At 37.9% G+C, this 16,472-nt stretch overlaps 2 protein-coding genes across 6 annotated transcripts in view; one reads left to right on the top strand and one right to left on the bottom strand.

The window, feature by feature from the left end:
• Positions 1-9,491, bottom strand: part of eif2ak4 (eukaryotic translation initiation factor 2 alpha kinase 4) — a 100,080-nt gene extending 90,589 nt beyond the window's left edge. For all 5 annotated transcript variants that reach the window (XM_087289776.1, XM_087289777.1, XM_087289773.1 and 2 more), the window contains exons 1-5: positions 9,280-9,491; positions 6,673-6,788; positions 6,005-6,107; positions 1,082-1,255; positions 126-206 (exon numbers count right to left, since the gene is read on the bottom strand). Coding sequence is in view for 3 of the 5 variants with exons in the window: in XM_087289773.1 (XP_087145899.1) it covers positions 126-206; positions 1,082-1,255; positions 6,005-6,107; positions 6,673-6,788; positions 9,280-9,378 (573 nt within the window). In the remaining 2 variants the exon portion in view is untranslated. The remainder of the gene's footprint in view (positions 1-125; positions 207-1,081; positions 1,256-6,004; positions 6,108-6,672; positions 6,789-9,279) is intronic.
• arhgap11a (Rho GTPase activating protein 11A) overlaps positions 1-16,472 on the top strand; it is a 1,047,489-nt gene that overhangs the window by 994,001 nt on the left and 37,016 nt on the right. The window lies entirely within an intron of this gene.

The raw sequence follows: 16,472 nt of genomic DNA, 5'->3' as shown, positions 1-16,472 counted from the left end.
GTTATCAAATCGTCATAACGCCACCATGCATAGAGACATTTTGGCATTGCAATAAATCGTACAACGCTAAATCGTTACACCCATAATATATATATATGTTTGTGTAAAACAGAGTAGGATCTCACCAGTTTGGCCATCTCTTTCTTTCTCTTTTCTTCTTTCCTCTCATCTTCTCTCCTCTGAATTTCTGCAAGGATCTCATTTTGCTGTGTTTGAGAAATGCAGACACATACTAAAAGCACAGCAACACTAAAAATAAATGTGTAGCTCTGATGAAAACATCACCACACACTTTAATCATGTATTGTCCTTAAAATACTGAAATGCAAGCTGTATTGAAATGTTCATAAACTGAAAAAGCAATTTAGGAGCTCAGAGTGCTTTAATAACAAGATTCAGAACTGCACGGTTTCCTCTAAACTCAGCTTATATTGATGGCAACACAACAACTTCTGGAGTCTTCTGATCTATGATGTAATAGAGTGGATAAGCTCCGCCTCCTCTTAACATTGACGCCCACTACTACTGCACTGCCTGAGTAGCTTTGTTAATATGCAAAACTGTCAGCCAATCACAGCAGTGGGTGTATACTTCGGAGTCTACAGTTGGCCACGCCCACTGAAACTGATGAGGCTCAAAAGCAGCACAAATGACACTCAATTACTGCTGCATCACGAGGGGTTTTCAGGGTTAAAGTCTTAATTACATTATAAATGAACTTTAGAAAACATTTGAATAAAATAAGAACAAGGTCATGTGATTCTGCACACTAATATCTGTCCCCTATTAGGTACACCTTAAAAGGGTCATGAGGGAAGAAAGCAAAACTCCCTTAATTTTCAGTCATAGAGCTTAGCCTGTAAATTTCAGAAGTCAGCTTATTTTAAAGACAGTTTCTCTGTTTAGTATGCAAAACTGTCAGCCAATCACAGCAGTGGGCGTATACTTCAGTCTACAGTTAGCCCCGCCCACTTAAACTGATCAAAAACAGCACATGATAGTGGATTACTGCTGCATTGTGATGGGTTTTGATGCTAACATCTTCACTGAGGTGCTTCATGAGCTCTTATAAGTGCCGTACCATCTGTTCCTCCAGTCTGCGGCGCTGATCAATCTTCTCCTGCTCCTCCAGAGCCAGACGCTCCTGCTGGCGCCGCTGGTTCTTCAGCATCTCCTCGTGGAAAGAGCTGGATGGAGGAACATTGTGTTCGGTCAGAAACCCCTGAACAAAATCCGCCAGCTCGTAGATCATCACCTGGAGGAGACACATGCAAATATTTAATAAATAAATCAATTAGTCAGTCGAATAAATCTGTCTGCCTGCTATCTGATTGATCCGCTGACGGTCTACCTGCTTATGGCATCTGCCCAGCGCAGGATATCGGTTCTCCTATTATTTTATCCTGAATCTCTCTGGGTTTGTTGATCTGTTGTGTTCATTCTAGCGCTGTCAAAATTAGTGTGTTAACGCATGCTATTAATTTGAAATAATTAACGCATTAAAAAATGCATTTAACGAAGTTGCAGGTTTTTTTCACTTCCTGTTGTGGTGGACGTGTGTTCAACATGCAAAGAAATATGGATAAGCACTTTTAGAAGGCAAGTTTCAGAATAAAACAATTAATGTGGCATCACCAGGCTCTCCGGAGTTTCATGCAATTTCGGGTGTTTCATTTTAACTTTTGACTTCTGTTTTAATGAAGTTTGATACCGCATGGCGAACGGAAAGAAAATCCTCCGCATTTCAAGACTTGGTGGTCCTTTAAGGTAATCAAAAATCGCTGTTTACATGGTCGACTCAGAGTATTGTCTTTTAAACCGGAGTATTAGTGTCCATGTAAATGTACTCAGAAAGTGTGAGATGAAGTCGTGAGCAGTCAAAGACAGCGCATTCCAATGCCTTTCAGCATGCGCCCTCCAATGTTTCATTAAGTTTGACGTGTATCCTCCTTAAATGCAATGAAAGTGTATGCTTCACGTTATTGTGTCAGAATCCTTGTGAAATTCAGCCATACTTTAGAACACTTAGTTTAAGCAAATTTGATGAAGGCGATCATGCGTGTTGAATCTGAAGGGAGTAAAAAGAATAAAACAAATAATGTGGCATCACCAGGCTTTCCGGAGTTTCATGCAATTTTGGGTGTTTCATTTTTAGCTTTCGACTTCTGTTTTAATGGATTTTGCTACCGCATGGCGAACGGAAAGGAAAACCTCCGCGTTTCGTGACTTGGTGGTCCTTTAAGGTAATCAAAAATCGCTGTTTACATGATCAACTCAGAGTATTGTCTTTTAAACCGGAGTATTGGTGTCCATGTAAATGTACTCAGAAAGTGTGAGATGAAGTCGTGAGCTGTCAAATACAGCGCATTCCAATGCCTTTCAGCATGCGCCCTCCAATGTTTCATTAAGTTTGACGTGTATCCTCCTTAAACGCAATGAAAGTGTATGCTTCGCGTTGTTGTGTCAGAATCCTTGTGAAATACAGCCATACTTAAGAACACTTAGTTTAAGCAAATTTGATGAAGGCGATCATGCGTGTTGAATCTGAAGGGAGTAAAAAGAATAAAACAATTAATGTGGTATCACCAGGCTTTCCGGAGTTTCATGCAATTTCGGGTGTTTCATTTTTAGCTTTTGACTTCTGTTTTAATGGATTTTGATACCGCATGGCGAACGGAAAGGAAAACCTCCGCATTTTGTGACTTGGTGGTCCTTTAAGGTAATCAAAAATCCCTTTTTGACATGATCGACTCAGATTATTGTCTTTTAAACCGGAGTATTGGTGTCCATGTAAATGTACTCAGAAAGTGTGAGATGAAGTCGTGAGCTGTCAAAGACAGCGCATTCCAATGCCTTTCATCATGCGCCCTCCAATGTTTCATTATGTTTGATGTGTATCCTCCTTAAATGCAATGAAAGTGTATGCTTCGCGCTGTTGTGTCAGAATCCTTGTGAAATACAGCCATACTTTAGAACACTTAGTTTAAGTTCCCGCCTTCTTGAGCCTAACCAAAAGCAACTCTCAATACCAATGATTTGGGATAGTGATTTTTAGAGTATCAGATTGATTGGGAGACGGTTTGGGAAAACATATTTTGTTCTTCAAAAAAATCCAAATCACCAGTTAATACATTTTAAGTTCTGTCACAGACTGTACTGGACACCAAAGGAACGTTTTCTCTGTAAATTATCCCCTAGCCCCAATTGCAGTTGTTGTTCTCACCAACAGGTTGGAATATGTATACATATGGTGTGGGAATGTGAAAAAGTGTTTTGGGAAAAAACTTCATCAATATTATCTGAAATTATAGAAAAAGATATACCAGTGCAACCAGCTGTGTTACTTTTAAATGATGATTCCAGTTTGGGTTTGACAGAGCGACAAAGAAAGGTCTTGTTGGCAGGACTAACGGCTGCAAAAAAGACAATTGCTCAAAGATGGCTCCCTCCGCATTCTTTATCTATTCGGCAGCGGCTATATCAGTTTTATGATATAGTATGGTTAGAACTTTCAACAGCCAGAATTAATAAAGCTAGAGCCTCAACTCTTGATGCGTGGAAAATGGCTGCGGACAAACTGGCAGAAAGACTCATGGATAATAGACATTGTGCAACAACTTTGAATCTGTAAATCTCTGATAGTTTGAGTGAATATGTATTTACTTTTGTTAGTGTATGGCTATGTAGATGGATGTCTATATGTACAATTTTATTTTTTCTGTTATTTGTCTTGATTGCAATGCTATTGTGGGATGGCATGGACTTTGGCACCGCTGGGGGGTGGGTTTGGTTTTTTTTTGGGGGGGGTTGAGGAGTGGATCTTGTTTATTGAAAGGAAATTGTAAAGATGCTACAACCACTCACATGTACAATCAAAATCAATAAAAAACTAACCACAAAAAAAGAGAACACTTAGTTTAAGCAAATTTGATGAAGGCGATCATGCGTGTTGAATCTGAAGGGAGTCGCTCCGCCTGACCTTTCCTGTGGGTGTTATGTGTGTGCATCTGTGTGTGTGTGTGTGTGTGTGTGTGTGTGTCTGTGTCAGGCCCGTGCACAGATCACAGACCATTACAGGGGCAGGTGCTCGACACGATCGCAAAGTGAAGAGCAAGTGCCTCCTGAGAGGGGCACTTCAGCCAATGAGGGCAGAGGGGCAGTGGCTCTAGCCACCGGGCCACCCCCCTGTCCACGGACCTGGTCTGTGTGTCTGTGCGCTTCTTAGCAACAACCCTGCCTAAACGTCGTTGTCTGTAGCCACTAAATCAAAAAGTTACAAATTGCCGTGAGATTGCGTTGCACTCTCAGCTCACATCATTCAAAACAAAAGGTCCACATTGTCCCCCGATAATGTCAACAGACTGGACTGTTTTAGGAACTGGCTGAATGTAAAGGAGGACTGAGCAAAACTGTTTCTGCTTTATAACTAACATTTTCAACTCACAGCAACTTTACAACGAGTACAATTGTTTGTATTCAATACTTTATTATTATAATTTTTCATTTTCCATATCTGCAGTGTCTGTATTTTGGCATTTTTTCCAATTAGAATCCAACTTGCAAATCAGTGTTTTCTTTATTGGCATTGATTATTTTAAAATTTAAATGGCATCAACGAGTCTGTGTTTAATTTCTGTAATAAATATGGCTGTCAAGCCAGGATCTTGATAGTTTATTGTGGGTATGTTGTTTACATGAAGAAATCTGTGTTACAAGATAAACAAAGATTCTTATAAACAATTCTATCTTTAATTTAAATAGTTTTTGTCTTGCGTTTACATTAATATCACATTCAAATAGCCAAAATTACACGTTTCAGTCTTTTAAATGTGATTAAACCCGATTCATTTAATCGACTGACAGCACTAGTTTAATCATACATATATATTACATATTTATTAAAATTATTGGCAGTTTATTCAGTAAAGATTTCTTCTGTTACTAACAGAAGCTACTAACCTGCCACATTTTAAGGGGGCTGGCAGAAACATATGTGTTTTTTATTTAGGGGGCCACAATTTATAAAAGTTCGGGAACCACTGATGTAGAGTTATTGCCTAACTAATGAGGAATGACCTATTCGCTAATATAGTGTGCAGTTATTATAGTGTTACTATTCAATTACGATAAATACAGCAGTAAAGACATTTGCATCCACATTGATAAAATAATAACAATTGGTTTACTTTTAGTTTATGCTTTTAATTTTGCATTAGCCTATTGTAGCCAGCAGGTGTCCTCAGTGTGCTGTTTCTAGCGCATCTGACCAGTGCATCCAGCTCGTGTAATCTGGCTAATGATACAGCGAAAGGGCTCTATGCAGGGATAGTGTTTTCAGCCACCGATTAACGTCTGGTGAAAGGTTAATGTGAATATTTTCAAGTTCATACGTTTTCTTTTACAGCATCGATGTTGTAACGTAATTAAAATACAATCAGTTCAATAGACTTAAGCATTCATTTAGTTGTTCAAGACAGGGAAAACCAGCAACAATCAAGAATGCATGATTATATGCTGTCAAAATTGTACATATTCATCGCACTACGTTGCACTTATTCCTCTTGAACTGTACATATCCACTGTACATACATTTGTAGTTATGTTCATATCTTTCTGCATACCTCTGATTAATAATAGCAACCTGTACATATATTCATCTATTGAAAATCTGTTCATCGCTAATACATCCTGTATATAATGTTGATAGTACATCCATCTGTAAATATCACCATAGTTATTCTACAACTGCACTTTATAACTGATATCTGTATCCTGCACTTGCTGATATTGCACTCCTGGTTAGACCTAAACTGCATTTCATTGCCTTGTACTTATAACCCTAACCCTTACAAATAAGAGTTGCATCCAAAAATCATCCCATATGCTGAAACACAGAGAAAGCTGTGGACAAATTAAGCCTCAAAATCAGCCCAGAGTGGATGAAGACGACCCAACAGCACACAGGGGTTAAATCTGCTAGCTGTGTGTGTGTGTTCAGTCTCACCTCTCCGCACCGCTCTCTGGCCAGTTTATTGAGCTCCACATTGAGCTTCTCTTGTTTGTCGAAGGAAAGTCCTTTAGCGTTCTTCAGCTCCAGCTCTGGAGGCCTGATCAAGCAAACACAGATAACACACAGATTAACACACTTTACTATAAGAGGAGGATCCCTGAACTGAGCAAACTGCATGAACACAAGCAATAATCATTTCACACAAACAGCTGAAGTCAAAATTATTCACCCTCCTGTGAAACTGTCATTTGTCCAGCACATTGCTAATCATAATAGTGTTAATAACTCATCTCTAATAACTGATTTATTTTTTCTTTGTCATGATGACCACATAATATTAGACTAGATATTCTTCAGGACACTAGTATTCAGCTTAAAGTGACATGTAAAGGCTTCACTAGGGTAATTAGGGTAAAGTTAGGGTAATTAGGCAAGTCATTGTATAACAGTGGTTTGTTCTGGAGACAATCCAACACTAATATTGCTGAAGGGGCCAATAATATTGTATAATATGACGGAATAATCGTTTATCTCCATTAATGTTTTTTCATAATGGTTAGAAGGCAAAATCGAAAGCGAATTTTCGATTAATTGCACAGCCCTAATGCATATCAAATCTCAGCAGGAATGCACCCGAATACTAGAGCAGAGCAAACACTCACACATCAGGGTACGTGGCTGGACATTTGACCTGCAGGTCCACCGAGACGAAACTGCTCTGTCCATTACTGAGACCCTTCGGCCGCAGGTACAGATACACCTCTGGGGGACGCCGGACCTGCACAACACATCACAATATATTACACACACACACACACACACACGTCACAATATATTATACACACACACACACACGTCGCAATATATTATACACACAAACACACACACACACACACACAATCACTTCACAAAACATTATACACAGAATGAGACACACACACAATACATTATACACACATACACACACACACACACACACACACAAACGCACTTCACAATACATTATACACAGAATGACACACACACAATACATTATACACACACAATCACACACACACACAAAATACATTATACACAGAATGACACACACACACACACACACACACAATACATTATACACACACACAATCCATTATACACAGAATGACACACACACACACACACACACACACACACACAATACATTATACACACAAACACAATCACACACACACACACACAATACATTATACACAGAATGACACACACAATCCATTATACACAGAATGACACACACACACACACACACACACACACACAATACATTATACACACAAACACAATCACACACACACACACACAATACATTATACACAGAATGACACACACAATACATTATACACACACAATCACACACACACACACAATACATTATACACAGAATGACACACACACACACAATACATTATACACACACACAATCCATTATACACAGAATGACACACACACACACACACACACAATACATTATACACACACACAATACATTATACACAGAATGACACACACACAATACATTATACACACACAATCACACACACACACAATACATTATACACAGAATGACACACACACACACAATACATTATACACACACACGATCCATTATACACAGAATGACACACACACACACACACAATACATTATACACACAAACACAATCACACACACACACAATACATTATACACAGAATGACACACACACACACACACAATACATTATACACACACACAATCCATTATACACAGAATGACACACACACACACACAATACATTATACACACACAATCCATTATACACACACACAATCCATTATACACAGAATGACACACACACACACACAATACATTATACACAGAATGACACACACACACACACACACACACACACACACACAATACATTATACACACACACAATCCATTATACACAGAATGACACACACACACACACAATACATTATACACAGAATGACACACACACACACACACACACACACACACACACACACACACAATACATTATACACACACACAATCCATTATACACAGAATGACACACACACACACACACAATACATTATACACGCACACAATCACACACACACACACACACACACACACACACACACAATACATTATACACAGTATGACACACACACACACACACACAATACATTATACACAGAATGACACACACACACACACAATACATTATACACACAAACACAATCACACACACACACACACAATCCATTATACACAGAATGACACACACACAATACATTATACACACACACAATCCCTTATACACAGAATGACACACACACACACAATACATTATACACGCACACAATCACACACACACACACACACACACACACACAATACATTATACACAGTATGACACACACACACACACACACAATACATTATACAAAAAATGAGATACACACACGCCTTAATACAGCATGTACCCACACACACAATACATTATAAACAGGATGACACAGACACACAAACACACACACACACACACAATACGTTATACACACATACACACACATTATATATACAAACACACACAATAAATTATACACACAATACATTATACACACAAACACACACATAATACATTATACACACACACACACACTTCACAATACATTACACACAGAATGACACACACACACACACACACACATTATACAAAAAATGAGACACACACACACGTCATATTATGTACACACAGACACAATCACACACACTTCACAATACATTTTACAGACACATACAGTCACACACACACACACACAGACACTACATTATATACACACAGTCACACACACACACACACACACACAGAAACAAAACATAAAAACACACAAACAAATGATGGACAAAAACACGGAGATGACATAAAGAGACAGCAACACACACACAAACAGAAAACACACACAGACAAAAAGACACAAACACAACATACACACAGGCAAACAAACACACAGAAACACACATAAAACACACACACACACACCATCAGCACATGACACGTCAAAACATGGTCTAATTATCATACGCCACGCCCACACTCTAATCCAACCAGTGAATGATGGCAGCGAGTGAACAGCAGCTGAACACAGACTGATAACAGCTCAATCAGAGTAGTAACACACACACACACACACACACACACACACAGGAACAATAATAAACAATAATAATAAAGACCTTCCAGGGATCCTGTGCTCGGATGTCTGTGAAATCGTCTCCGTATATGGACGCCAGCGCCTCCAGCTCGTTCTCCTGCTGAAGAGAGTAATCACTCATCCTTCATTCATCTTTCTTCGTCATTTCTTCATCTCCGAGTCCACAAACAGCCACTAAACTGCTCCTCATGTGCAGGAATCAGCACAGCTGCCTGTCTGTCGCGCGGCCGCGTCATCACCTGTCGCGCGATGATGACCTGTAATGTTGCGGCAGTGCCTGATCACGCCGCTGAGAGGCGCTGCTGTTCCGCTCGCACACTACAGGGATTTAATAGTTTGCTGAAAGTTGATGTCAGTTCTGTGCATTGTTTGTTTATTATGAGTGTATTGTAGATTTAACTGTGCCAAAGACTATAGCATACACTTAAATTACCTTAAAGGGACTCTGAATGTACTTGGTGTGTCTGTGTTTTAGTGTTGTTGTTGCTTAAATAACAATAATATAAGTTAAAATAATAAAATAAGTGTAAATAATTAAATTAAATTGTCTTTAATTAAAATAAATACATAAAAAAACATTAATTAAATGTGCTATGTACAATAAATACAAAAAAAATGTAAATATATTATATTAAGTTCATATTTTGAGCGACATGTTGACTCTGTGGTGTTTACCTCACAGCAAGAAGGTTGCTGGTTTGAGTCCCGGCTGGGTCAGTTGGTGTTTCTGTGTGGAGTTTGCATGTTCTTCCTGTGTGTGCGTGGGTTTCCTCCGAGTGCTCTGGTTTCCCCCACAGTCCAAACACATGCGCTATAGGGGAATTGATTAACTAAATTAGCCGTAGTGTATGAGTGTGAATGAGTGTGTATGGGTGTTTTCCAGTAATGGGTTGCGGCTGGAAGGGCATCCGCTGTGTGAAAACATATACTGGATAAGTTGGCGGTTCGTTCTGTGTGGCAACCCCTGATAAATAAAGGGACTAAGCTGAAAAGAAAGTAAATGAATAAAAAAAAATGTAACAATGCATTATTCATAATTTAGATTTAAATTTAAGATTTTACTAAATATGTTGTTTCATTCAATAATTGTTCTTCAGCTTAGTCCCTTTATTGCCACAGCGGAATGAGCCGCCATTATTTCACTCAAATAAATAATGTTTATTATAATATTTATCCTTTTTATTTTATATATTTATGTAAATATAATGTATATTTTGGGGGGCAGGGAAACATTGTGTTATTCATGGTTTAGAATTAAGACATTTCTAAATAATATTTTTTAATTTATAATAATATTTTTATTAATGTATTACAATTTTTCCTTTAATTATAAAAAATATTCAAATAATTTCCAGAAATGAATAATATGCCATATGAATGTACTCTATGAGCCATGAGGAATAATTTCCCAGCATGCACTGCTGATGTAAACACTGCTATTTGTGACTACAGTGTAATATGATGCACACATTAATCAGGCAACCGTAAAACTGCTCAGGAACTGTTTTATTGCTGGTTTCATGATAATAAGGTAAATGTTTTTTCTGCTGATATGACATGTGCATTATTAATCCAGCGCTGTATGATTTGCTCATCACTGCAGCGCTCTGGAATCCTGAACGCTTCCTTCATTTGCAGACAGAGCAGAACAGCTATTAATATTCAAACCCTCAAGCAGTGGAGTATGTGGAGGAGGAATGAACCCCTGTAACCCTTCATAACACTCCATAACACCTCCCTAACCCTCAATGACCATTCATAGCCCTCCACAACACCTCTGTAACCCTTCATACGCTTCATAAGCCTCTAAAAAACATCCATAACCCTTAATAACCTTCCAAGACTGCTCCATAACCCTTCATAACAGTCCAAAAAACCTTCACAACTCTTCATAACCCTCCAAAACACCTCCATAATCCTTCATAACACCTCCGAAATAGATTCTTTACCCTCTATAAGCCCCCATAACCCTCAAACACCCTTCATAACACTCCGTAACGCTTCAAAACCATTCAAAACACTGTCAGAACTCTCTAAAACCCTTCATAACAGATTCATTACCCTCTATAAGCCTCCATAACCCTCCAACATCTTTCATAACACTCCATAACGCTTCATAACCATTCAAAACCCCTTCAGAACCCTCTAAAACCCTCCATAACAGATTCATTACCCTCTATAAGCCTCCATAACCCTCTAACACCCTTCATAACACTTCATAACCATTCAAAACACCTTCAGAACCCTCTAAAACCCTCCATAACAGATTCATTACCCTCTATAAGCCTTCATAACCCTCCAACACCCTTCATAACACTCCATAATTCTTCAAAACCATTCAAAACACCTTCAAAACCCTCTAAAACCCTCCATAACAGATTCATTACCCTCTATAAGCCTCCATAACCCTCCAACATCTTTCATAACACTCCATAACGCTTCATAACTATTCAAAACCCCTTCAGAACCCTCTAAAACCCTCCATTACAGATTCATTACCCTCTATAAGCCTCCATAACCCTCTAACACCCTTCATAACACTTCATACCCATTCAAAACACCTTCAGAACCCTCTAAAACCCTCCATAACAGATTCATTACCCTTTATAAGCCTTCATAACCCTCCAACACCCTTCATAACACTCCATAATTCTTCAAAACCATTCAAAACACCTTCAGAACCCTCTAAAACCCTCCATAACAGATTCATTACCCTCTATAAGCCTCCATAACCCTCCAACACCCTTAACCATTTATATTCCTTCATCGCCATCTGTAACCTCTATAACCCTTCCTAATCGTCTACATAACCCTCTATAATCCTCCATAACACATTTATACCCTTTTATATAACACTTCCATAACCCTCTATAACCATTCATAGCCCTTCATAACATCCATAACAACTCCATACCCCTCCAAAACACCTCCATCACCCTTTTTATAACTCTTCATAACCATTTATAACCCTCATAACCCTTTAGAACCATCCACAGCACCTCCATAACCATCTATAACTCTCTAATACATCCTTACAACCCTCCAGAACACCTTCATAACCATTAAAAATCCTGCATAAACCTTTATAACTCTTCATAACACCCCACAACCCTTCATGGATCTCAATAACACCACATCACCCATCTAAACACCTCCACACCTCTTTGTAACTCTCTGTAATACCTCCATAACCCTCCATATCACCTTCATAACAACCCTCCAAAACACATTCATAACCCTCCATAACACCTCCTAACAGCTCCATAACACATGCATAACCCTTCATAACACCTCTATAACCATAACACATCCATATCCCTTCATTATCATTCATAACACCACATAACCCTCTATAACCCTCCATAACACAATTATAACCTTTCATAACTATCCATAACACCTTAATAACCTTTCAGAACACCTCCAAAACTCTTTATAGCCCTTCATAACCATCCATAAGACCTCCATAGCCATCTATAACCCTCCATAACACCTCATTACCCTCCATAGCCCTGCATAACACTTAATACCTCTCATAACCCTTTATAACCATTCATAACACCTCCATAACCTTTTATAACTTCCTATAACATCCTTATAACCTTTCAGAACACTTCTGTAACCCTTTAAACCCCTGCATAATCCTTTATAACCCTCTGTAACACCTTCATAACCCTCTATAATACCTCCATATCGCTTTTATAACAACCCTCAATAACACATCCAAAACCCTCCATAACACCTCCATAACCCTTCATAACTCTCCATAATACACATGTAACCCTCCATAACATCTCCATAACATATACATAACCCTTCATAACACATCTATAACCCTTCCTAACACCTCCAAAGGCAATTTATAACCCTCCATAACACCTACAAAAGACCTCCAAAACCCTCCATAAGATCTATAACCCCTCCGTAAGACCTCTATAAACCTTCATAAAACTCCATAACCCTTCATAACCCTTTATAACCTTTTATATCGTCCTATAACATTCTTATAACCCTTCAGAACACCTCTGTAACTCTTTAAAACCCTGCATAATCCTTTATAACCCTCCGTAACACCTTCATAACCCTCTATAATACCTCCATATCGCTTTTATAACAACCCTCAATAACACATCCAAAACCCTCCATAACACCTCCATAACCCTTCATAACTCTCCATAATACACATGTAACCCTCCATAACATCTCCATAACATATACATAACCCTTCATAACACATCTATAACCCTTCCTAACACCTCCAAAGGCCATTTATAACCCTCTATAACACCTACAGAACACCTCCAAAACCCTCCATAAGATCTATAACCCCTCCATAAGACCTCTATAAACCTTCATAAAACTCCATAACCCTTCAAAACCCTTTATAACCTTTTATATCGTCCTATAACATTCTTATAACCCTTCAGAACACCTCTGTAACTCTTTAAAACCCTGCATAATCCTTTATAACCCTCCGTAACACCTTCATAACCCTCTATAATACCTCCATATCGCTTTTATAACAACCCTCAATAACACATCCAAAACCCTCCATAACACCTCCATAACCCTTCATAACTCTCCATAATACACATGTAACCCTCCATAACATCTCCATAACATATACATAACCCTTCATAACACATCTATAACCCTTCCTAACACCTCCAAAGGCCATTTATAACCCTCTATAACACCTACAGAACACCTCCAAAACCCTCCATAAGATCTATAACCCCTCCATAAGACCTCTATAAACCTTCATAAAACTCCATAACCCTTCAAAACCCTTTATAACCTTTTATATCGTCCTATAACATTCTTATAACCCTTCAGAACACCTCTGTAACTCTTTAAAACCCTGCATAATCCTTTATAACCCTCCGTAACACCTTCATAACCCTCTATAATACCTCCATATCGCTTTTATAACAACCCTCAATAACACATCCAAAACCCTCCATAACACCTCCATAACCCTTCATAATACACATGTAACCCTCCATAACATCTCCATAACATATACATAACCCTTCATAACACATCTATAACCCTTCCTAACACCTCCAAAGGCCATTTATAACCCTCTATAACACCTACAGAACACCTCCAAAACCCTCCATAAGATCTATAACCCCTCCATAAGACCTCTATAAACCTTCATAAAACTCTATAACCCTTCAAAACCCTTTATAACCTTTTATATCGTCCTATAACATTCTTATAACCCTTCAGAACACCTCTGTAACTCTTTAAAACCCTGCATAATCCTTTATAACCCTCCGTAACACCTTCATAACCCTCTATAATACCTCCATATCGCTTTTATAACAACCCTCAATAACACATCCAAAACCCTCCATAACACCTCCATAACCCTTCATAACTCTCCATAATACACATGTAACCCTCCATAACATCTCTATAACATATACATAACCCTTCATAACACATCTATAACCCTTCCTAACACCTCCAAAGGCCATTTATAACCCTCTATAACACCTACAGAACACCTCCAAAACCCTCCATAAGATCTATAACCCCTCCATAAGACCTCTATAAACCTTCATAAAAACTCCAAAACACCTCCAAAACCAAAAACAAAGATGAACAAGCCACAGCGGAATGAACCGCCAACTATTCCAGCATATGTTTTACACAGCGAATGTCCTTCCAGCTGGGATCTGGTCTGGGAAACACCTTTACACACTCATTCACACACACATACACACACACACACACACACACACACACACACGCACACACACACACACACACACACACTCATACACTACGGCCAGTTTAGTTGATCAATTCCCCTATAGCGCATGTGTCTGGAATGTGGGGAAAACTGGAGCACCCGGAGGAAACCCATGCCAACACAGGGAGAACATGCAAACACAGAAACCCCAACTCACCCAGCTGGGACTCAAACTGCAAACTTTCTTGCTGTGAGGCCACAGTGCTGATCACAGAGCCACCGTGCCACCCATATTTAGTAATATGAGGAATTAAAAAATACTAATGCATTTTAACATCTAAAAGTGTGCTTGTTAACATTATATAATGCACCATGAGTTAACAACAACTAACAACGAAAAAAAAGTCATATATAATTAAAAATAAGATAATCACAGTGGCACAGTGGGCGGCACAATCACCTCACAGCAAGAAGGTCGCTGGTTCAAGCCCCAGCTAGGGCAACTAGAGTTTCTGTGTGAAGTTTGCATGTCCCGTTTTGGCGTTAGTTTCCTCCCCCACAGTCCAAACACATGGAAGGGCATCCGCTGTGTAAAACATATGTTGGATAAGTTGGCGGTTCATTCCGCTGTGGTGACCCCAGATTAATAAAGGGACTAAGCCGTAAAGAAAATGAATGAGTGAAATAAAAATAAAATACTGTAGTAAATGTAGGCTACTTTTGATAAATTTAATAACTAATGCACATTATTGTAAACTGACCAATAAAATAATACTGTTACTATTATTATTATACTGAATTTATTTGTATTTATTTAAGTGAGCAATTATTATTTATTGAGTTAATGATACATTACAAACATTGGGAATGAAAGATAATTTTATAATATTTAATAATCATAGTTCAATATTTACTAATGAATTATCAAAATCTAAAATTGTGCTTGTTAACATTAGTTAATGCACTGGAAGTTAAGAAGAACAAAACTAAAAAAAAAAGAAATTTAAAAAATGTAACTAAAATACTGTGGTAATTTACTTTTCGTAAATTCAATAACCAATAGGACCCTATTGTAAACAATGTTATATTGTTATCTTCAACTGTTACTATTATTTTTTTATTCTGAATTTATTTGTTATTTATTTGTCTATTATTTTTTTAGTTAATGATACTTTATAAACATTAAGAATGAAAAATACTAGCATTTATTAATCATAGTTTAACATTTACAAATGCATTATTGAAGCCCAAATGTGTACTTGTTTACATTAGTTAATGCACTGGGAGTTAACATGAACTAGCAATGAACGAATTAAAAAAAATTATAACTAACACAATTTTTTGATTATTAAATTAAAAATAAATAAAATAAAAAATAATTTATTAATTTTCTTTTCGGTTTAGTCAATTTATTCATCAGGGGTTGCCACAGCAGAATAAAGCTTAAGAGATCTAATAATATTGACCTTAAAATGGTGTTTAAAAAAATTAAAACTGCTTTTATTCTAGCC

Source organism: Danio rerio, chromosome 17, assembly GCF_052040795.2.
Source record: "Danio rerio strain M-AB ecotype USA chromosome 17, GRCz13ab, whole genome shotgun sequence".
In the NCBI taxonomy this organism is placed as follows: Eukaryota; Metazoa; Chordata; class Actinopteri; order Cypriniformes; family Danionidae; genus Danio; species Danio rerio.
Note: the sequence above shows the minus strand (reverse complement) of the source record. Positions and strands in the feature narration are given on the sequence as shown.